General features: G+C 40.9%; 1 protein-coding gene and 1 long non-coding RNA gene across 2 annotated transcripts in view; both read left to right on the plus strand.

Moving 5' to 3' along the window:
* LOC136179673 (NLR family CARD domain-containing protein 3-like) overlaps positions 1-24,892 on the plus strand; it is a 130,071-nt gene that overhangs the window by 61,292 nt on the left and 43,887 nt on the right. The window contains exon 5 of the mRNA XM_065956647.1: positions 14,235-14,408. Coding sequence (XP_065812719.1) covers positions 14,235-14,408 — 174 coding nt within the window. The remainder of the gene's footprint in view (positions 1-14,234; positions 14,409-24,892) is intronic.
* On the plus strand, positions 1,058-11,411 carry LOC136179633 (uncharacterized). The gene is made up of 3 exons (XR_010666606.1): positions 1,058-2,507; positions 5,026-5,346; positions 11,206-11,411. It is a non-coding gene; the product is annotated as an uncharacterized lncRNA (long non-coding RNA).

Below are 24,892 nucleotides of genomic sequence, written 5' to 3' on the forward strand. Positions count from 1 at the left end.
TCCTGTGGACATGCATTAATGGAGAGGTCTCAGAGTGAGGGGGCGGCCCACAGCGAGCGCTCCAGAGCAGTTTTGGGGTTCAGTGCCTCGCTCAAGGGCAGTGCTCAGGAAGTGGACTGGCACCTCTCCAGCTACCAGGCCAGGGACTTGAACCGGCGACCCTCTACCGCAACTGCCGCCCCCATTTCAATCAAAGACAAACACAGTTCTATGTGAGATGGATATACTTGTATCTTCAAACACACACACACTCTTTGTTCACACACAGGAGGCAGAGAGCACCTCCGTACCAGCAGTGGATTATCTCAGGAATGGTTTTTATTCATTCATTCATTTAATGAGGTGCAATAGCGTGACAAACTGGTGACATATACATGACAAATAAGGCACAGAAAAAACAAACAGACAAGGTCAGGACAGCAACGACAAAATACAATAAGAAAAGAAAGACAGCAAAAATACTGAGACATCAACAGACAGACTACAACTGATCTTTCTTTGTTCCAGCCCGCCCCTCGGTGACCTCTACCCTACAGTAGTTTATATCTGAATGCCTTACAGACCAGTTTCTCTCTCTTTAGAGATCAAACCTGAACAGGAGTGTGACCCGGCCGGGGCTACGTGTGAATCTGGCTCCAGCAGAGTCATCAGGCTGCTCACTTTGAAGCAGCTGGATAAGAGCTCGGCTGCTGTTTGGATCAAGCTTTGAATCTTTGTCTAGCAGGTGGCGCCATCAGTTTTATTTTTCAGACAAGTGAGCAGACTGAAAACAGGAACTGTAATGTATTATTACTACTCAACGTTTTCACATGTAGGTGGCTCTGACTGCTGCGTTCAGGGACATAATAATAATCAGTGAGGACGTTCATGTCCTGCTCTGAATCGTCTTCAAGAAATATTCAAATGTTTAATATTATTTATAGATTATATTCAAGCATACTGAGACCTGTCTTCTGTTGTAAGGATATTATTTAGTCTATAATGTGTCAGAATATAAGTAAATATGACATAGATTGATCAACTAAACAGGATGTTTCTCAGTTTTGACGTTGAGCCCCCGAGAGGTTTACCAAACATTTAAGTCTTGCTGTTGGGAAATAAAACTTACAGATAAGATCAATAAAAAACAAATTGGATAATTTGAAACAAGAGTACAAATGTTTGGATTCTGCTGATTGTTCCAAATGTTCTGGTGTTGGCGGTGATGGAGTTGAAATCTGAAAGTTCATGCAAAGATAATAATCATATTTCTATAAAACAGCTGTGACATGGATCACATGTTAGTGTTAAAGTCTTTAAAGGTCTGATTAGTCTCCTTCATGGAGCTTCAGTACAGATAGGCCTACTTTGACTTTACTGGAATACTTTGATTTGTCAGAGAGGAATTTCAGTCAGGAGTTTGAACTTCTGCTGGATCTCCTTCACACACCCTCATCTTCTTCCTATCCTTCATATATTCACAGATATATGCATGTATTCAATTCATTAAACTTCCCTTAATCCTCCAAAGTCTGTCACAGAGCCGGCCCTAACCATTTTGGTGCTATAGGCATGATTTCTGCGGTGGCCCCTTAAATTGCAGCCAGTTTGACCACCAAAGATAATATTCATAGACTTCAAGAAAACTGGCATACATCTTTATATTTAACAGAATTTATTTATTTTAAAAATAAAAATACTTCTAAACAAACATGAATAAAATGGTAATAACTAATATTTCTTATAAATAACTACAAATAGGACAGCACTAAATATTTTAATAACAATTAGGCTGGGTGTCGTGAAAAAGTATGTGCCTGTTAAAGCAGCTTTCAGTTTGCAAACATTATCATGAATGACAATTAATTTAACTTAATATAGGCTACATGTCAGCAGAAAAGATGCATGGCAACGAATATATTCTATGCCAGAACAGTTATATTTTAAATTATATACGCAGGGCAAAAAAATGATTTAAAAAAAACTAATGGGCTTAGGTTACTTTCTGAGTCTCTCTCAGTCAGTCAGTGATTCGTGTCGGAGCTTCAGTCAGTACATTCAGTGAACGAAACACTGACTGAACGTGAACAAGCGAGCACCAAACCCCCTCCCCACCATCAGCTCAGGAGTGCCCACCGTGTGCAGCTCTGTCACTCTGAAATCTCTCCATTAGTGCATGTCCATAGGATCCTGTGTGTGTATACTTCAGCCTATGTGTGTGTTCATGACTTACAGAGTGTAAAGACTGACATTTCCATTCATGAAAAAACATTCATGCTTTACGAAAGCTATTTGTAGCTTCGTCATGTGTTTTCCAAAGACGCATTAAACCCTCCCTTATAGTGACACTGAGAGGAGGAGCAACACTGACGCTTCAACATCACATTATCTGATATGAAAGTAACAGTTTATTTGAGCCACAGCAGAGCTGCAGTCTAGAAAAGTCTCTCCATCTCTCTCCAAAGACAAATCCAACCCAATTCATCAAGTTTTTCTCAACTAAACAGCAGATTTTCAGTTTAACACCGGTGAGTACTGTTTATTTTTTTACATCTGTTTGAACATTCATTCAACTGTCATAACATAGAAATGTGTCTTTGAAATAAAAACTACATATATCTTACATTTTCTTCTGTGCCACAATCACAAGCTTAACACCAAACTAAAGTGATCGCCTTGTTAATGTTCAACTGAAGGCAATCACAGCTAGCCTCAGATTATACTCAGGGATTTACCTTCTCTCTCAGTTTCCCACTTGTTAGGATGTTATTAGTCAGTGTCAATCAGACAGAAAACAGTCGAGGAGAATCGGGGTTGGTCACAAAGCTTTACATGAAAAATTGTTATTTTTACTGTCAGATATTCACCTCAGTCCTATTACACAAGTGTAGTGTTGCGTTTCTAGGGCATTTCAATGTACAGTCGCATCTTGTCTACAACATGATGTCTGGTTAAAGCTGTTTTACCAGTATAGGCTACTTCTGCGTTGACACTCCACCATTGTTAGCGTTACATATTTGTGCGTTGGTGTGTCTGCGTAGCTCTGCAGTACTCTGCCAACAAACCCTAGTCAGTCCGGTTTCTCTGCATTTCATACCACAAGTTTCTGGTTTCTGCTTGTTCGTGTACAGGGATCCATGCCAACTGCAACTGGGTGTGTTATGTTGGAGTTTGAGGATGAAGCTATCTAGTTCATGTCGTGGCTTGATCAGCTCTGTTCAATGTTGTATTGAAACTATATTTTGTGGGGTTTGGGGAGAGACAACACTGCAAGCTATCCAACTAGGTATGAACATTTGTATGTAAGAATATCATTTTGAATAATATTGACAAAAATGAAACACTGGAGATGATTCAACTGTTTTTCCAAAGTAAAATTCTTGACCAGCTTCATTTAAATAACCTCATTTACAAATCAACAGTAAGGTCACAAATTATACAAAATCCACTTCTCCATGTTCCTCTAATATGTGTCTCTAGTCCGTCTACAAACCCCCCAATGATGGGAAAAGTCCATCCTCTCCGTCTTCTCCCTGCTCCACTTTTCAGAAAATGTGTGCTCAAACAGGCCGTTTGGAGATTTTCCCTTCATGACATCACAAAGGGCAGTAGCCCCTCCCCCAGGTGGGTGACACTCCCACAGCTAGGTGTTTGTTCTGCCCTCTGAGTCTGACTTCTCATCGTAAACAATAGGACATGGAGCGAGAAAGACCGAGTACACCCAAGCCCTTCCAGAGAGGGGGCGTGGTCAGACACAGCTCATTTACATATTTAAAGGTACAGACACAGAAACAGCCTGTTCTGAGCAGGACTGAAATAGAGGGGTTTATAGACATGATAAAATACAGGATCAGAGTGGATTTAGAACAAGAAACTTCACACACATGTTTTGAGGAGCGAAGTAAGGGGTAACCATGCTCAGGCCCGGTTAGTCCTGGAGCAGTGTGAGTGCAGGCCAGTGGGCAGGACAACTTTGCTCGTGTGAGTGCACCCTTAACGTACCACTCAGAGACATGCTGTTGTAAGTGCAGCCAATCAGCGCAGCACCCCATTATCATAGCAGCCCCGCCCAATCAGATCCTTACATGAATAATGAGGTTAGAAAATTAGAGGCTGCAGCTCCTGATCAAACTGTTGTATAGCTATTTCACAGTAAAAGCACGTCCACAATGTTTAAACCAGTAACTTCCATTGTTGAGAATTTGTTAAAAATAGAACCTGTGTATGATCGAATTAGGGCCTGTGTCCACAACCTCCGTTTCAGAGCGCTTCTCCTTGCACTCTCTCCGTCACTGTTGCTAGGTTACCATAGTTAATGTCTGCTTCCCTCTGTAATGTCCGTTAGGTGTGTTTCAGCTCTGTGTTTAATATTTTCTTTAAATCAAATAAATGTCACCAAGAAAACGAGAAGTCCTGTCCTGACTTCAGCAGCAGCTGATGCATTATATGTTATATGCATCTTTTCTGTTTACATGTCGATGTGTTATTCTATTGCTTTGCAATGGATTCTATTGTGAAGATAGCTGAATGTGTGCAGCACTTTGAGCCCAAGACAAATTTCACCGTGAGGACAATAAAGAGCATCATATCGTATTTAAAACAGGCACTGCCAAATCCAGCATATAGAGCACCATTGTGACCCTCGCTCTGCCACTGTGGTCGGTAGGTTGAGCAAATTCACCCGCCACTGCAAAAAGACACCCGTATGTGACGAGTGCTGATTTCCAACCCTGTTTTATACACTTCTAGTTGTACAAATGTCCTAAAGGTCATGGTTGCTGTTAAATACTAACATGTTAGTTTAATGTTTAAAGTTTAAGACTCAATGTCTTGTTATTGGCATTATTCAGGGCAGATCAGACGGACAAATCATGTTAGGATCAAAACAAAGTGCACTGAGGTGCTGCATCAGGTACTTAGGCAGACAGGAAGGAAGAGAAAATCAAATGAAGGATCACATCAGGTAATGAGATGTGGATACTTGACCATTTCTGTCTTTCACATTTTTCCTGCTTGTGTCTCACCTGTTTGTTATTTTGTCCTCAGGTTGTTTTACCTGCATGAACGTCTTTTATTGTCCTCTGATCAATCTGGAGATCAGAAGATGAGTGATCGAGAAGACAAAGAGGAGGACAGAGCAGAGTCTCCTCTGTCCAGCTGTCTCTCTATGAAGAGTGACTGGTCTAAAGATAATCCTCCAGACTTCAGTAATGAACCAGGACCCTCAGGTCAGAAGATGAGTGATCGAGGAGACAAAGAGGAGAACAGAGCAGAGTCTCCTCTGTCCAGCTGTCTCTCTATGAAGAGTGACTGGTCTAAAGATAATCCTCCAGACTTCGGTAATGAACCAGGACCCTCAGATCCACAGTAAGAGAACTTTTTTTAATCATCAAACTGTCAAGCTAAAAGAAAAGTCCTGAACACCATAATGTGTTGATTTTCTTGTTTTTAATCATCAACCTGCACACAGTGATCATACAGAGAAAGTCACTGAACTCATAACAACATACTAAGGATTATATATATGTATTATATGTTTATAGATAAGATAATATGATTTCAGTATTGACTCTTTGGTTGTGTATCTAGTCGTCTTCTCTGTGATTCTGCAGGAAGAAGTCTTTTAAACTGATCCTGAAGTTTAGTGAGATCTGCTGTGATCGTTTTCTTTCAATCATTTTTTCTGTTGTGTCCACTCTTTGTTTGTCTTTTTTTATTTTTTTAACATGACTACACAATGAGATCTTTTTTTTTTTTACTGAAGTAACGTAACATCCGGTGTAAGATGCACTTTTAACACCTGTTTTTTTTTCATCTTAAAAGTTGTCTGGGTCTTATACAAAGGTGCAACTAATATACCAGTATAAAATGTTGACATGAGCCATCATTACCGCGGGTGCAGAAGTCACCATCACTGTGTGCGACCGATTAAAAAACCATCCCCATTCATTGGGCCTGATTTACTAAAGGTTTGTGTGTCTTAAAACGTGTGCAAACTTGATACCACCCGCAAAAAATGTGTTAACTGATCTACTAACGGAGCGCTGTGAGGATTGAATCTTTCATAAGAGCAAAACACGCATTGACCATTTAGTACGTTTGACTTAATGAATATTCAATATGGGGCGTTTCTGCCCTAGAAAGGAGAAAATGCAAATAAGTTAAATTAGTACACGCATTGTGATTTACCGAGCCTGACAAAAACTGAGGTGATTGTGACGGTGTCTGAATTTAACACCTTTGAAAAGAACGTGCTAACCCAGGAGACCAGTGTTACACACAACAGGCTGATGAGGTTAGGAGGAGACATGTATGACAATTCAGCTTCAAAAGATGAAGAAAAGAGAGGCCCTGTTTAATGCCCAGGTTTTCTTATAAGTCAAATTTTCTTTTTGTAATATTCAGTTTTATCTGCTATAACTCAAAAATACTGTACCTTCATTTGCCTCTTCCACTGATACCTATTTTGTGCTTGCAGTCGTCCTGCTTTCCGTCCAAACTCTCCATGACGTAAACCAGTAGAACACACAAAAGCCTAACTTAAATAGTACCGCCTCCACAAGGTTTGCACCTGGTGTCATTCACGCAAATTTTTTTAGTCGATTATCTGAAAATCACACACTCACCAAACGTGCAATTTTTTTGGAGTGAACACACAGTTTAGTACTGTTTACTTGGGACCTTAGTAAATCAGGCCCTCAGTGTATTAAGAGCTGAGTGCACGCTGTTCTGGGAAAGACAGCGACACAGACCAGTCTGGCTGCGCTACTTTTTCAAAACTTTTCCCTCAAGAGGTCATAATAATGAATTTATAGAAAACTGTAGGATATTGTTCCATAAATAAACCTTGTTGAACGCTCTTTTGATTGAAAGAGTCCTTTATTAAAGTTAAAGAGAAACAAGCGGAGTCGGGCAGAGAGATCACAAGCTAGGAGTCTCTGCTTCACAACTTTCCCTGCAGGCTGAGAGCTCGACTACCGTACTGTAGCTGGTAGGAGAGCAGACTCCACAAAGAGAAAACAGACTAAAAGGGTGACAGAGCTGAACAGTAACTGCAGGTTTTGGACTTCGCTGAACACAATAAAAACTGTCACGCAGGAAGACAGTGTAAACTTTATTTTCTCTCTGAGAGACCTTCAAAAACACAGCGCATCTTATACCGGTGCAACTTATATTTAGGATTTTACGTTGTTTTTTTTTAACTCCTGCACATGCTCAGTGTGCAGGTCATGACACAGCTCCTGCACATGCTCAGTGTGCAGGTCATAAAGCATTTATAGTTGCAGGTGATTTTAATCACTCAAACTTAAAGACAGTGCTCCCTAAATTTCACCAGCATGTTTCCTGCAATACAAGAGGAAACAAAACTTTGGACCATGTTTACACAAACATTGCAGGGGCCTACACCACGACCCCCCTCCCCTACCTGGGACAGTCAGACCACCTTTCTTTGCTCCTCATCCCCAAGTACTCCCCACTCATCCAACGTGTGAAGCCATCAGTGACAACGATTAAAGTGTGGCCAGCGGGGACAGACTCTGTACTTCAGGACAAGTTCCATCACACAGACTGGAGTATGTTTGCTTCTCAGGCTACCTTGGGCTCTCACACAGACATTGACACCTACACTTCTTCTGTGCTGGATTATATCAACACCACCATCGACAGTGTTACAACATGGAAGCAGATCACCACGTACCCAAATCAGAAGCCATGGATGAACAAGGAGGTGCGTCTCCTGCTGAAGGCCCGCAACACCGCCTTCAGATCAGATGATGCAATGGCCTACAGCGTATCCAGGGCAAACCTGAGGAGGGGCATCATCAAGGCCAAGCACTGCTACAAGCTGAAGGTAGAGGAACACTTCTCCAACTCCGACCCCAGACGCATGTGGCAGGGCATCCAGGCCATCAGTGACTATAAACCCAGAAACTCCACCCCGATAACCACAGATGTCTCCTTCCTGAACGAGCTAAATCACTTTTATGCTCGTTTCGATAGAGACAACAGAGAGACACAGACCACGAACAGACCTCCTGCAGACAACCAGCCCCTCTCACTCACCTCCACAGACGTCCACGCTGCACTGAGCCGGATCAACGCTCGAAAGGCTGCTGGTCCAGACGGCACCCCCGGGCGCGTGCTTAGGGCATGTGCGGAGCAGCTCACTGGGGTTTTTACGGACATCTTCAACCTGTCCCTCGCCCAAGCAGCTGTGCCAGCATGCTTCAAAGCCACCTCCATTGTCCCAGTGCCGAAACACTCCAGCCCGACAGGCCTGAACGACTACCGCCCTGTAGCACTCACACCCATCATAATGAAGTGCTTTGAGCGACTGGTCCTAGCACACCTGAAAAACTGCCTCCCACCCACACTGGACCCATTCCAGTTTGCCTACCGCAGCAATAGGAGCACAGAGGATGCAGTCTCCACTGCGCTGCACTCTGTGCTCACTCATCTGGACAATAACAACACATACGCACGAATGCTGTTTGTTGATTTTAGCTCAGCATTCAACTCTGTCATCCCCTCCAAGTTAAACACTAAACTCGGAGACCTGGGCTTCAACACCTCCCTCCGTCACTGGATAATGGACTTTCTGACCAACAGACCCCAGTATGTTAGGTCAGGACACACCTGCTCCACCACCATCACACTCAACACAGGCGTACCACAGGGCTGTGTGCTGAGCCCATTCCTCTACTCCCTCTTCACCCACGACTGCAGACCTGTACATGGATCCAACACCATCATCAAGTTTGCGGACGATACAGCGGTGATTGGCCTCATCAGCAACAACGATGACACGGCCTACAGGGAGGAGGTACAGCATCTGGCCGCCTGGTGTGCTGACAACAACCTGCTCCTCAACACCAGCAAGACGAAGGAGATCATCGTGGACTTCAGGAGAGAAAGAGGAAGCACGCACAACCCCATTCACATCAACGGGATGGCTGTTGAACGTGTCTCCAGCTTCAAGTTCCTGGGGACCCACATCACAGAGGACCTCTCCTGGTCCACTAACACCTCCAGTCTGGTTAAGAAGGCTCATCAACGCCTCTTTTTCCTGAGGACACTGAAGAGACACCACCTGTCTTCAGCTGTACTGATGAACTTCTACCGCTGTGTGATCGAGAGCATCCTGACCAGCAGTGTCTCAGTCTGGTACGGAAACTGCTCTGTCGCAGACCGTAAGACGCTACAGCGGGTGGTAAAAACCGCCCAGCGCATCACAAGGTGTCCACTTCCTGCCATTGAGGATGTCCAAAGAAAACGCTGTCTGCGGCGAGCTCACGGCATCCTTAAAGACTCCTCCCACCCTGCCCACAGACTGTTTACCCTCCTGCCCTCCGGCAGGCGCTTCAGAAGCCTCCGGACCAGAACCAGCAGACTGAGGAACAGCTTTTTCCCCAGAGCTGTTTCTCTACTGAACTCTACCCCCCGAACTCTGAACTCTGTCTCTCTCTCTCTCTCTCCCTCTCTCTCTCCGCACCCTGCTGACCCCCCTTTCCCCTCCATATCACCTCACACCCATCATCCCCCCACCACTCCTCCTGGTCAAACACACACATCTCTCATCCATCTGTATTATTGTATTATAGTATGTTCATATTATGTCCATATTCTTTATATTATCTGTAAACTAGTATAGCATGCTCACTGCATCTTAATCTGTATATTATTAGTATAGCATGCTCACTGCATCTTATTCTGTATATTATTAGTATAGCATGCTCACTGCATCTTAATCTGTATATTATTAGTATAGCATGCTCACTGCATCTTAATCTGTATATTATTAGTATAGCATGCTCACTGCATCTTAATCTGTATATTATTAGTATAGCATGCTCACTGCATCTTATTCTGTATATTATTAGTATAGCATGCTCACTGCATCTTAATCTGTATATTATTAGTATAGATGCTCACTGCATCTTAATCTGTATATTATAATCCTAAGAACACACTTATTTTGTAGCATTACTTATTTATAGCATTTATTTATATTTATTGCATCCCACTAATCCAGCCATCCAGATTTACCTAATAATTCACTTTTTTTGTCTACATCTGTAAATTTTGCAATTACTGTACATAGCACAGAATTACTGTACATAGCACAGACTCTTGCACTCAATTACTGTACATAGCACAGACTCTTGCACTTCCTGCTTATTTGCACTTCTGGTGAGATGCCAAACCTCATTTCGTTACTCTATACTTGTATATGTGTAATGACAATAAAGTTGAATCTCATCTCATCTCATGACACAGCTCCTGCACATGCTCAGTGTGCAGCTCTCTATAAAGCTGATTAATAACTTTTCAAAGGTCTCAGGTCTCAACCTAAATATTAAACATTTGAACTCATGGCTGTTAAAGATTGTAATGTTCCCCATATTTGTAATAATCCAGTGAATCACCAGGTCACATACCTGGGAGTAGTTATCACCAAGGAGCAAAATATAAGGTGCACCTTCAATTTGAATCCCATCGTTGATAAAACTCTTGTTTACAAAGAGATTTATCTCTGAGACGAAGGACCTTGCTCTCAAAAGCTGAGGGCATTTCCAGACTCACTAATCCGGCTCTATCTTTGGATGTTGACTAAAATGTAACCAACAGATTTGATTATATGTTGTTTAACTTTCTGTGGAAAAACAAAATACATCATGTTAAAAAGAACGTGACAATAAACACGAGTCAATGTGGGGGCTTGAACTTTTTAGACTTCACAGCTCTTAACATTCAAAGTGAACAGGCTGAGACCTTTTTAAATAACCCAATGATATTATTCCTAATTATGTTTTTTCTAAAGTTGGTGGCCTGGAATTTTATTACTGTGCAACTATAATATCAGTAAAATCCCAATCAAACTATCCAACTTCCATAAACAGATACTCTTGACTTGGTCTCTCATCTTGAAACATAACTTCTCTCCACACAGATATTACATCTGGAACAATAAGGACATTCTCTACAAAAATGAATCCGTTTTTTGAAAACTGGTTGAAAATAACATCACACTTGTAGGTCAGTTATTGGACTCAGATGGTAGACTCTATGGTTACACAGACAGACTTCTGCACATGCTCACTGAGGAGGACATGGCACACCTTTTTAAAACACTGCTTTTTGTGTCTTTATTTGATTTAGTCCACCACTGATTTCTAAATATCAGTCTCAGTTTTCACAGCTTTATGATTTCCCTTATCTCCACAGAATAACAAAGGGGTCTGTTTCTGTGGAGGAGCAGCTGTCCAGCTGTGCTTTGTGTCAGGGCCTCCTAAGAGATCCAGTTCCTACCAGATGTGGACACTGGTTCTGTAGACAGTGTCTCACCTCATACTGGGACCAGTCTACTTCATCAGGAGAGTCCTCCTGTCCCCAGTGTGGAAAAAGATCTAAAATAAGAGGAGGACTGCAGATATCCAGTAAGTCCAGCACTGTAATAAGTAAGACTGAAGTCATTGTGTCTAAAAACAAGACAAAGCAGTTAGTATTTTCATTGATATATAGTTAAATGAAACATTTACATTTTATCTGATTCTTGCTGTCAGTTTATAGTCAGTATATTTTATTTCTCTTGTAGCAGCATACATTTATTACAGGGATGTGACAACTACACACACTCACAATGTGTGTTTCATATTTCATTTTGAATTGATCCTTTATGAATCACTCTGTTTAATAAACATGAACACACACATGAACAAACAAAAACACTGCATAACACAAAAACAATCTGTGTGAAATGAGGAAACATCTCATTTTAGCTCTCACCTCGCAAATATGCCTCGTATCAATCAATCAATCTTTATTTGTATAGCGCCAGTTCATAACAAGTGTCATCTCAAAACGCTTTACAAAAAGCAGGTCAAAGACTTTACTCTTATTTAATATTACAAAAGAGCAGGTAAAAAGACTTTACTTATTTCAATATTACAAAGACCTGAAGATCCATCATGAGCACTTTAGCAAAGCAGCAACATTTACAGTGGGAAGAAAAAACTTCCTTTTAACAGTCAGAAATCTTCAACAGGATCCCAGGCTCATGATGAAACAGTCCTCGTGCCAAGACTGGACCTGGCTTGAAAAAAGGAAAGGGGGAGATGGGATAAGATGCAGGAAGAGGGATAGGGAACAGGGAGGGGGGGAGCTCAGAGAGCTCAGAAATGATGTTAGTAACTGAGATTTACAGATAGTGTCATGCAGCAATATGATCTCACATAGAGAGAGAGAGAGAGGGAGAGGGAGAGGAAGAGGGAGAGGGAGAGGGAGGGAGAGAGAGAGAGAGATGAAGGTACCAGTTCCCCTGGTAGTCTAAGTCTATAGCAGTATAACTAGGATCTGGTCTACACCAGCAGCAGCCCTAACTATAAGATTTATCAAAAAGGAAAGTTTGAAGTCTGTAATTTATTCAAACTTATTTTATTGTTTTCTTAACAACAATGCAGTGCATGCTGACACCACACACACACACACACACACACACACACACACACACACACACACACACAGCTGAAATACAGCACCGTCATACAGCAACAGTTATAATCATGACAGTTGGTTTTCAAACCTGTACAGTACGATTTGGCTACAGGGACAGGCTGAGTACTACAGGCTGTAGTCTGTGCAGCTTCTCACATGCTCTCTCTCTCTCTCTTTCTTTCTTTCTATGTCTCTCTCTCCCTCCCCCCCTCTCTCTCTTGTATATGGTCTGTAGTCAATCTTACTGTACAGATTTGTACAGATTTGTATAGAATGAACTGTCATGGTGTTTTTTCGTAGTCAGAAGTCTTAAGAGGAGGTGATTCTGGTCATACCTGTTGCTGCTGTGACAGTGCTTCACTTCAGCACCAGGCGCTGTCTGTCTGCAGCGCTGCTCTGTTCCACTTATTATCACAGCGTTATGTTCAGAAAATTATCTAATAAGTAAAAGTCACAATCTAAATAACATTGTGGTCACCACGGCAGCCCTAATTATAACGCCATTAACCAAAGACTGGGATAAATGTTGAATGCTGATTTAAAGGTTAACTCCTGAACACGGTCTATTAAGTAAATCTGACGAGTTGTGTTAGCGTGTTTGGAAAGGGACATTTGATTAGTTTTTCTGTCCTCACTTTATGCTGATGTAAAGGGTTAAAAAAACGTGTATATAATTCATTAAAATGTGTTTCGTCTAAAACTAAAAACAAAGGTTATCAAAAAGTTAAAAATGCATTACAAGATTTGAAAACTGTTAAAAGTTATTGGGACAGTCAGAACAAATGTATTGAGTTAAAAAGAGACCCCAGTATATCTTTTTATGTTTATGTGTCTAAAATAGCTATTTAGAGCCGAATTCCAGTGCACTGAACTTGTTACGATGTTATTGCAATCCTCAATCAGGTCACTAGAGGGCGCATAGCGCTTGTGAGGAGCATAATACCCCAAAGAGGCAAGTTCTAAACTGTGTTGCTTCTTTGTATTTACATACAGGTGGGTTTATTGAAACCACAAGCATGGACACCAGTATAATGGTTAAGAGTGTTGGGAATTTAGTAAGTAAAGTATAACGGTTGTAGTTGAGTATTTTTACAGTTAGGTATGAGTTAAAAGTAGATGTTAAGCATGCTAGGCCAACGCACCTGTTGATTCAGAAATCAGAGCTAATGTAAACATGTCATGTTCTTATTTGTGTATATGTTTCTTGTTGACTTGAAATAGAGACAGCTGTGTGTGAATGTGTGATATTTGAGGCTGAGTATGCTAATTTGAGTAAGTAAAAACCACAGCTACTCAGGTTAAAATTGTATATATTGAATAAATAAATAAATCCTGCAGCCGAGCTGAACACAGCTAAACTGTGTTGCTTCTTTGTATTTACATCCAGAAACTTCTTCTCTGGCACCACTAGGCCAGGTCGGGGGAGCAACACTGACAGTAGAAGAACTTAAAGTAACACCATTAACCAGATAACTGTTTAGTAAAAGTGACATGATTACTGAAGTTACCAACAGTAATACCTTACATCACGTTACAGACAGAAGGTGGCCGGGTGGAGAAAAAAGTAAACCGGACAAAATAATACATTTTGTTTTTGTTTTACACACATTTGTTCCACATTTAATTGTGTTAGTAAGGGAAAATTAAAAGTATTGTGCTCACCTTTATTTTTTTTAAAGGAAGTCGTGTCAGCAGACTGGGGACTCAATTTATGTTGTTTGTTGACACAACAGAATGTCAGAATGTTAATGTCATGACAGGTTTTCAGACTGTGGATTGTCAGAGACTCACTGTGAAGTCGTGGCCTCAGCTCTGAAGTCCAACCCCTCCCATCTGAGAGAGCTGGACCTGAGTAACAACAATCTGCTTGATTCAGGAGTGAAGCTGCTGTGTTCTGGACTGAAGAGTCCAAACTGTAGACTGGAGACTCTGAGGTAAGACAACAGGTTTAATTTCTCTGTTCAGATTCATATGATGTGAAACTAAACTGAAGACTTCAGGCTGATAATCAAATGATCCACACTGAGGATCTTAATGCTGAAGTCCATTTTCTTCTTCTGTGGTTTTATCCACAGAGTGGTAGCAATTTAAAGCCTTACATTTTAAACCTAAATATATATAAAAAAATAACTTGTTGTATATTTCACTCTTTACCACCTGAACAGCTGATTTTTAGATAAATTATGAATAATTAAACAAAGAAAAACAGTCATTCCAATTTCAACCATCAGACGTAAAAATAAAGTCAAACACTTTGTTTTGTCTGAGATGTTTGTGACACTGTGAGATTCTGAAACTTCCTGTAAAATCCGGTGTATAAGACGCACTTTTAATACCTATTTTTTCATCTTAAAAGTCGGCTGCGTCTTATACACCGGTGCGACCAATATACCCGTATAAAATACTAAAACACGCGCCGTCATTACCACGGAGGCAGCGGCCCCTATCACTGCGACCTGGGTGATTAAAAACCTTACAGTCTATGTTAAAAACACATCCCCATTCATTGTGTATTGAAAGCTGAGTGCACGCTGTGCTGGGAAAGACAGCGACACAGACCAGGCTGGCTGCTCGACTTTTTTCACATCTTTTCTCCCTCACGAGGTCATAATCATACATTTACAGAAAACAGTGGTACATTGTTCTGTAAATAAACCTTGTGGAGTTCTCTTTTGATTGAAAGAGTCCTATATTAAAGTTAAAGAGTGACCAGCGGAGTCAGGCAGCGCGACTTGCAAGCTAGCAGGTCTGAGCCTCACAACTTTCACTGCAGGCTGAGAGCTAAACTACCGTACTGTAGCTAGTAGGAGCGCAAACTCCCGAAAGTGAAAACAGACGAAACTAAAAGAACGACACAGCTGCACAGAAACTGCACGTTGTAGACATCGCTGAACACAATATAAATCCTCACGTAGGAAAACAGTTTAAAGTTTTTTTTCTCTCAGAGAGACCTTAAAAACAGGGTGGGTCTTACATACCGGTGCGACTTATATTCCGGATTTTACGGTAAACAAAGAAAAAAAATCATTCCAATTTCAACCATCAGATGTAAAAATGAAGTCAAACACTTTTCGTTGCAGACGATCGTCTTTTTTTTTTTTCAGATTTATATTGTGTTCAGCGATGTCTACAACGTGCAGTTTCTGTGCAGCTGTGTCGCTCTTTTAGTTCCGTCTGTTTTCACTTTCTGGTGTTTGCACTCCTATTAGCTACAGTACGGTAGTTGAGTTCTCAGCCTGCAGGGAAAGTTATGAGGCACAGACTCCTAGTTTGCGAGTCGCGCTGCCCGACTCACTCCGCTCATCACTCTTTAACTTTAATATAGGACTCTTTTAGGGCTGCAACTAACGATTATTTTAATAATCGATTAATCGGTTAATTATTTTTCCGATTAATTGATGAATCGGATAAAAAAAATAAAACATTTTGAATTTCCACACGCTTATTCAAAAACAGAACATTAGTTCATTGACAGTGCAAACAAAAGTGCAAAAACAACAGGTGACTGCTCGGACGTCTCCATGAGCTTTGTGAAATGGGTCCTTGAGGGAAGAGTGTAGCCAGGGTTCAAGGTGGAGATCATGGTAGTGAAGTTACATCTTCATTTTCAACCGTCGTCAGAGGCCTAATGTCAGCGACGAGCATGTTGAGGATGCTATCTGTGGTGTACATGATGTTTTCTACAATGACAAAGATAGTATTAGTATGTAAAACAGCACAATTTACATCAAATCAAGATGCCTTGTTGTTTTAGTTATGAATTATTGTTATGTAAAGGCAAGAAAGTAACCCAAAGAGCACTTACAGACAACACACGTTTTTATAATATATATTTATTTACACTCATACAGGTACCCTAAAAACTTCTTATTTACACAAATTTAATTAAGTGTCTAAATGCACTTGCATACAGTGCAGTGTATTAACTCTCACCGTATTACAGAAAATTTACGCTGGAAGCTTAATCATCAAATTATTAAATCATTGTAGTAAGTACATTGTTTTTTTTTTAAAGATTTATTTTTGGGCTTTTTGTGCCTTTAATGGAGAGATAGGACAGTGAGTCGAAAATCAGGGAGAGAGAGAGAGGAATGACATGCGGGAAAGAAGCCACAGGTCAGATTTGAACCCGGGCCGCCCGCTTGAGACGACAGCCTCCATACATGGGGCGCGCGCACTAACCACTGCGCCACCAGCACCCCAGTACATTCGTTTTTAATTGTTTATTTACAGCAAGCTGACAAAGTGCTTTACATTTTTTTTAAACTAAAATAAAATGAAAAACACACCTACACAAATATATTCCAACGTCAACAGAAAATAATATGGGAAAAAATCAAAGAATATGTCTGACAACGTATTGAACGTGGGCCTAAAAGACAAAAAATTAAAGTTTTCTTTAGTCTAAGCTTGTTTGGTGTTGGCAAAGTAAAAAGTTAGAGTTAAATTAACCAGCTAACGCTAACGTTACTTTAATGAACTTTTCATGCTTGTCAAGCTGGATAACAATCACCAGACGAGCAACCGGAGACACTAACGTTACATTTTCTTACTTGAAAACTGAACAAACATGGGATTTTGTAGTGACTTACCCTGCTGTCGAGCTCCCTTCCTAGTCAGCGATGACTCCGACATGTTTACTTTTCAGGTGCTGCATCATCACTGTGGTGCTCCCGTGCCGCGCAATATCGCTGGTGCAAAGCTTGAAACTAACTCCTGTTTTTATGCATTAAGTGCTCCCACACTTTGGAAGATTTCTGTTGAACCGTTCTCTCTGCTCTGCCATGTTTAATATCTGAAATACCAGCTCCGCTCTCTCACGCTCTAGCTCCGACACGCTGTGCTGCTGTCGGCATGTAAACAGTTCGGCGCGTACGTCACCAGTCTGCGACATAGGGAGTGACGCAATAATCGTGCGACACAACGAATTGATAATGAAATTCGTTGAGGAGGTGGATGGCGCTGTGAGTATCGCGAGACGTCCACCTCCTCAAAAACAGAGCCAGCCTGGAATATGTACACAACCACATTGAAAAACTTGAACAGTCAAATAACTCACTTCAAACTTCCGTCAGCTCACTTACCGAAAAAATGAACTCCGTCACAAAAGAGAAGAAAATCATGAAAGAAACTATCCTGGACATTCAAACTAGAAGCATGCGCGACAACCTGATCTTCTCCGGCATTCCCGAACACCCAAACGACAACCCCGAAAACCTGCTGAAAAACAACTCAGACTCCCACCCGCCACCGTTAACCAGATCACCTTCCACCGTGTCCACCGTCTCAGATCTCATTCCAATAAAGCACCCCGACCCATCATCGCAAAACTGGAACATTTCAAGCACAAAATACTCATCAAAAGCAAGAGAAGGGAACTTAAGGACACACACTACGGACTAAATGACCAATTCCCACGTGAAATAAATGACCGGCGAAAAATCCTCTACCCTCAAACAACAGAGACTAAATAATAGACGTGTCAGCTTGGTTGTTGACAAACTCTACATAGAAGGACAGCTCTACTGCGACTCCAAAACTACCCCATGGCTCTTCTAACCCACATCCCACCTGAACTGCAGTGACTAATGAATCTTTGACTACATCTTTAACCTCTCCTACCTCGCTATTGTCTCTCCAAAAACTCTGATCTTCTACAATGAAGGTCTATATGTGTATTGTTTTTGTTATTTTATTTACTCCCTCCCTCTCCCTTATATGTCAGCAGAACACACACACACACACACACACACACACACACACACACACACACACACACACACACACACACACACACACACTCTCTTTCTCTCACACACACACACACAAACACACACACACACACACACACACACACACACACTCTCTCTCTTTCTCACACACACTCTCTCTTTCTCTCTTTCTCACACACACACAAACACACACACACACACACACACACACACACACACACACACACTCTCTCTCTTTCTCACACACACACACTCTCTCTTTCTCTCACACACACACACTCTCTCTCTCTCTCTCTCACACACACACTCTCTCTTTCTCTCTCTCTCTCTCTCTCACACACACACACACACACACACACACACACACACTCTCTCTCTCACTCACACACACACACACTCACACACACACACACATACACACACACACACACACACACACACACACACACACACACACCAAGAAACCCTCAACATTCTTACCATAAATCTAAATCATGGCTCCACTTAAATTCCTAAGCTGGAACATCCGTGGGATTGGCTCCCAAGCTAAAAGGATTAAAGTATTCAATCATCTAAATAAATTAAAACCAGATATATGCCTTCTACAAGAAACTCACCTGACAAAATCTAACAACCTCTGCTTAAATTCAACTGAATTCTGTCAGATATTTTCTGCTTCTTATAATTCCAGACAAAGAGGTGTATCCATACTGATCCACAAGAAAATATCACTAACTAATTCCTCCACCATCATTGACCCAGAAGGAAGATACATCATCTTAAACACGTCCATTAACAATACTAATTTTACTATTGCAAATATTTATGGACCCAACACAGATGAACCCTCTTTCTTCCATAGATTCTTTACATCATTACATAACTTCACAAACTCAAAAATAGTAATCGGAGGCGACTTTAATACAGTCCTCAACCCCACAATAGACCGCTCAGGAACTGGAAGCAGAAAATGGAAATCCACAGAAACAATAATACAATACATGGAGGAGCTTGGACTTGGCAACAGTTGGCGACTTAACAACCTAACAGCAAAAGAATTCACATATTTCTCACCACTCCATCACTCTTTCTCCCGTATAGATTTTTTTCTCATAAGTAAATCAGTCATACAGGACATAACAGCTACCTCAATCCATCCGATTATAATAAGTGACCACACTACAATCTCCTTACATCTAAACAGCAAGCAACTCCATAAACAACCAACCAGATGGTAATTCAGTCTCTCACTACTAAAAGATCCAAACTTTGACACAGCTATAAAGGAAGAGTGGGCATCCTTGATGGACATTAACGACACTCAAAATAACTCACCATCACTTATCTGGGAAACCGCAAAAACAGTTATTCAAGGCAAAATCATTTCATATTCATCTCACAAAAAGAAAACAGAGATAGCACATGAGCACAACCTAGAGCTTAAAATGAAAGAAACAGAAACGATCTATGCACAAACGCCAACAGAAGAGAATCTAAATAAACTTAGGAAATATTAATTAGAAATGTCAGACAGAATAAAAAAAAAACACAATTTCTAATCCAACAACTCAAACACAAGCACTATGACTATAGCAACAAATCAGGAAAATATCTTGCAAATCAGCTACAGCAAAAAAAAGAAAAAAATACCATCCCAGCTATCCAAAACCCAGCGGGGAAGCTTCTCATATCATCAGATGAAATTACAACCTTTAAAAACTTCTACCAACAGCTGTACACATCAGACACAGAACCCAATTCAAAAGACATATATGAATTCCTTGATAAACTAGACATACCAACTTTAACAAAAACTCAAGCAGAAGCATTTGATAAACCACTCACAAAAGAAGAATTCTATTCAGCACTAAAGTTAATTCCCCCTAACAAAGCACCTGGACCTGATGGCTTCCCCGCTGAGTTTTATAGACATTTCTGATCAACCATTTCACCACTATTCATCAGAATGACAGAAGATCTAATAAATTCCGGAAAAATCCCTTCACATATGAACACCGCCAACATCTCAGTAATATTGAAACCAGATGAAGATCCTACCCTCACCTCCAGTTACCGCCCAATATCCCTCATCAATACAGACATAAAAATAATTAGCAAAGCACTATCCACAAGAATCGAAATGGTCACTCCATCCATAATCCACATTGATCAAACAGGTTTTATTAAAGGTAGACACGCAGACTATTCAACATAATTCACCAAGCAACACAGACCACAGAAGAAACAATAATAGCTTCTTTAGATGCCGAAAAAGCATTTGACCGAGTAAACTGGACATTTTTACTTGCCACACTTCATAAATTTGGATTGGGAAAGTAATTTATCACCTGGATCAAAACACTAAACAACTCACCAAGAGCAACAGTCACAGTCAACGGTCTAACGTCATCAAGCTTCACACTGCACAGAGGAACAAGACAAGGATGCCCACTCTCTCCCTCTCTATTTGCAATATACATTGAACCACTTGCTGCAGCAGTCCGCCAGAATAATCTCATTAAAGGTATACAATCACCCAACGTAACCCACAAGATAAGTTTATATGCTGACGACATCATACTCTACCTACGAAATCCACAAATCTCACTACAAGAAACAATGAATCCTTTCAAAAAATACTCCAAAATCTCTAATTACTCAATAAACTGGACCAAATCGACACTGCTTCCAATCTCTGTAAGGAGGTGGAACCCGGCAGCCCTACCACTACCCATTCCCTCCACCACTGATACTATAAGATACCTAGGCATCAATATCTCCCCCAAATTGTCAGCACTTATACCATTGATTTTCAATCCACTTATCAGAAATATAGAAGACGACACGACCAGATGGATGAATCTACCGGTATCACTCATAGAAAGAATAGCAATGACAAAAATGACCATACTTCCCAAAATAAATTACCTTTTTCTATGATCCCAGCATGTCCACCCCCCACATGGTTCAGTTTGGTGTTCACTTCAAACACCAAAAAATACCGGAGAACTAGATGCACCAAACTTTTATAACTACTTCCTGGCAAACCAGTTACAAATCATAACAAAATGGATACTCCCCACTGAACAATCCCACCCATGGCTAGACATAGAACAGGAACAATGCAAAAACATACCCATATCAACCCTACCATTTATCAGCACTTCAAGTAAACATCATAACTCCTTCAAAAATCCTCTCATTGCTACAGCCCTAACAGCATGGTGGAAAGCCCACAAAATAATGAACACAACACCCACACCCTATAAGAACACACCAATATGGAACAACCCAGACTGTCTTCAAAACAAAAAACCACTGAATCTCACCACCTGGAAGGACAAAGGTATCACCCAGCTTCAACACATAATTCAAAACAAAACCTTCATCCCCTTCAAAGAAATAACTCAAAAGTACAATATCAACAATAAATCTCACTTCCAATATCTCCAAATCCAATCTATCATAACACATAAATTTAACCTCAAACAAGACTACATCGAAAATTCAACACTAGCAGACACAATACTAAAACTCTCAACACCCACTAAAACTCTATCTAAACTATACAAACTCATAACCATTGACCATACAATATCTCTCCCCACAGCAAAATGGGAAAAAGATTTATCAACAACAATAGACCATGACACCTGGAACATAATCTGCAACAATACCTGTAATGAAGATAATAAAACTAAACTCAGTTGGGACACTAGTCTGTTGCTTTCCACTGGATTCACTCAGGTGTGTCGGCCAGAACACCACTTCAGGCCTTATTCCAGAATATGAATAACAAGAGGGCAGATTTGGTTGAATGGCTGTTTACTTCTTCCTCATAGTGAAACAAAATACAGGCATCTCAGTGGCCATTCAATATGACAGAGTATTGGGTCTTGTTGTGGTTTTCTATAAGAAAAAGAATAGCAGAATATATACTTAAGGAACACATCTGAATGCTTCATCTTACCTCTATAATAACATACAAAACACTATACAGTAATGTAATAGGTTATAATATGTAAATAAATAAAGGTAAGCTACATGTCTCTTTAACCTAAAGTATTAAGCACAGAAAGGTTATCGTAGGCTTAACAGTCATACAATCATTTCCCTGTAAAAATACTACGATGCTTTTATTGTGAAGCACGGACATCAAACTTTCCTCCTCGTGCAGAGAGCAACACAGTTAGTAAGCATGTCGGGCCGTGACGTCGGCTAATTAGCATATCCAGAATACGCCGAACATCTTAGCTCTAAACTCTGGCTCCGCAGGAGTTAACAACTTTGCCTCAACATTAAAGAACACACAATGTCACATAAAAGACTTCAGGTAAGTACTCACTCTTTTCATTCACGCACAACCAACTTCTGAAGTGATTACTCTGCACACTGATGGCTCATCTGTCATCGACTGATGCACACTGCTCATTACTACATGATGTAATTCTCTAAAATGACCAGCAGGTGACACCTCTTCCCTATTGAGCACAATATCATCACATTAAACTGAACAGGAATCAAACACTATTGTAACATAAAGCAAAAACCTTAACATGTAACTTTGGGGCCTTTTCTACAATACCTTCTCAATGACAAATAAACCTAATCTCCAACTAATTCAGTATAAGATTAACCACAGAACCCATATCACACTTAAGAAAAAACATCAAATGGAACTTTCTGATACAAATAACTGCTCAGTATGCCCCCCTAACACCCTGGATGACTACATGCATGCAATCTGGCACTGCCCACCCATACAGCAATTCTGGAAACAAATCACAACTAAACTCTCTTTAATACTGAACTGCCGGGTTCCACTCTCCCCTTCACTATGCATCCTAGGAAACACTCTTTCAATCACACTTCCCAACAACCAAAAAAACACAATTCTCATTGGGCTCACTGTCGCCAAGAAAGCAATCCTCCTCAACTGGAAAAGCAGAAAAATCTCACAGAAAACACTTTTGTCTCTGTCTATGCTGTGCATTGTATCGTCGTGTCTCCCCTGTCTCCTACATACTTTTGCTCTTGTCATGTCCCTCACTCGTCTTGTATTGTTCTGCATCACCTAATAAAAAAAAAAGAAAAAGAAATTTGTTGCCAACACTTTTATTAATCGATTTTTATCGCTTCGTTGTTGCAGCTCTAGACTCTTTCAATCAAAAGAGAACTCCACAAGGTTTATTTACAGAACAATATACCACTGTTTTCTGTAAATGTATGATTATGACCTCGTGAGGGAGAAAAGATGTGAAAAAAGTCACGCAGCCAGCCTGGTCTGTGTCGCCGTCTTTCCCAGCACAGCGTGCACTCAGCTTTCAATACACGGGGAATGGGGATGTGTTTTTAATCACTCCAGGTCGCAGTGATAGGGGCTGCTGCCCCGCTGTAATGTATTTTATACGGGTGTATTGGTCGCACCGGTGTATAAGACGCAGCCAACTTTTAAGATGAAAAAATAGGTATTAATAGTGCGTCTTATACACCGGATTTTACGGTACATAAAATGTGTTTTTCCCTCTAAATTAATTTTGTTTTTGCAACAAACTACTTTAATCTGTTCAATTTCTCCACGCACGCGCACGCGCACAAACACCAGGAGTACGCCTCACGTTTTGAAAAGTTCCTCTTGATATTCTGTTATTTATAGGTGTTCAGAATCAGCAGCAAGCAGCTGTATATTAACATTTTTAAAACGAAGCCATGAGAAGCTTCAGTTTTGATTAGTGCAAGATGCATTTACAAGAGGAGTGAGGACAGAGGACCTTCTCTCTCTTTCTCTCTGAAGCTGCACGGAGCCATGAGCGCTCCTCTCTCTCTCTCTCTCTCTCTCTCTCCGTCTCACACACACACGGGCGGCTGTGTCTCTGTTGGTAGAGTCGTCACCTCTCAACCGAAAGGTCGAGGGTTCGATCCCCAGCTGAGCAACATGTCCGATGTGTCCTTGGGCAAGACACTTAACCCCACATTGCTCCCGCTGCTTCGGTGGCAGTGTATGACTGGATTAGTGTTGTACTTACTCTCTTTGGATAAAAGCGTCTGCTAAGTGAATTACAACACACACACACACACACACACACACACACACATACAGGGATTACAGTTCTACGATGGATTTCCATCAATTTCAGAATTGTAATATTTTTAGTCAGTGTCAGACAAAAGAAGTCGAGCAGAATGTGGGTTAGTGACAAACGTGCAAACTGCTGTTTTTAATGTCAGTCATTTATCTGAATCCTGTAACACAAGTGTAGTTTTGTGTCTGTGTGGCATTTCAATGTAGGCTACAGTCAGAACTTTTATCTGCTACGTGAAGTCGGCTCGGTGTATAGGAGGCTTTTATTGTGGTAGTGAACATCAGCGTGGACTGCCCATCATGTCCAGACTTTTTTTTTAGTCTTCGGTGCGCAATTTATTTACCAGACCAAAGAAAAGAATACCAGGGAAATAACAATCCATAACATGACGGAGTTTACCGTTAAAGTTTTATTACGTACAGGCAGAGCAGACAGTCACCGAGTGCTCCGCTAACGGACACACTCCGTTAGGAACGCACGTCACGACAACACGTGATACAACACATTACCCACACAGAGCACCACGACATGAATCACCTTTAAACTGGACCGTGTGATGACACAATTCTTACATCTTATATTAGCTTAGCAAGCTAGCACTAG

This window comes from Labrus bergylta, chromosome 7, assembly GCF_963930695.1.
Source record: "Labrus bergylta chromosome 7, fLabBer1.1, whole genome shotgun sequence".
NCBI classification, from domain to species: domain Eukaryota; kingdom Metazoa; phylum Chordata; class Actinopteri; order Labriformes; family Labridae; genus Labrus; species Labrus bergylta.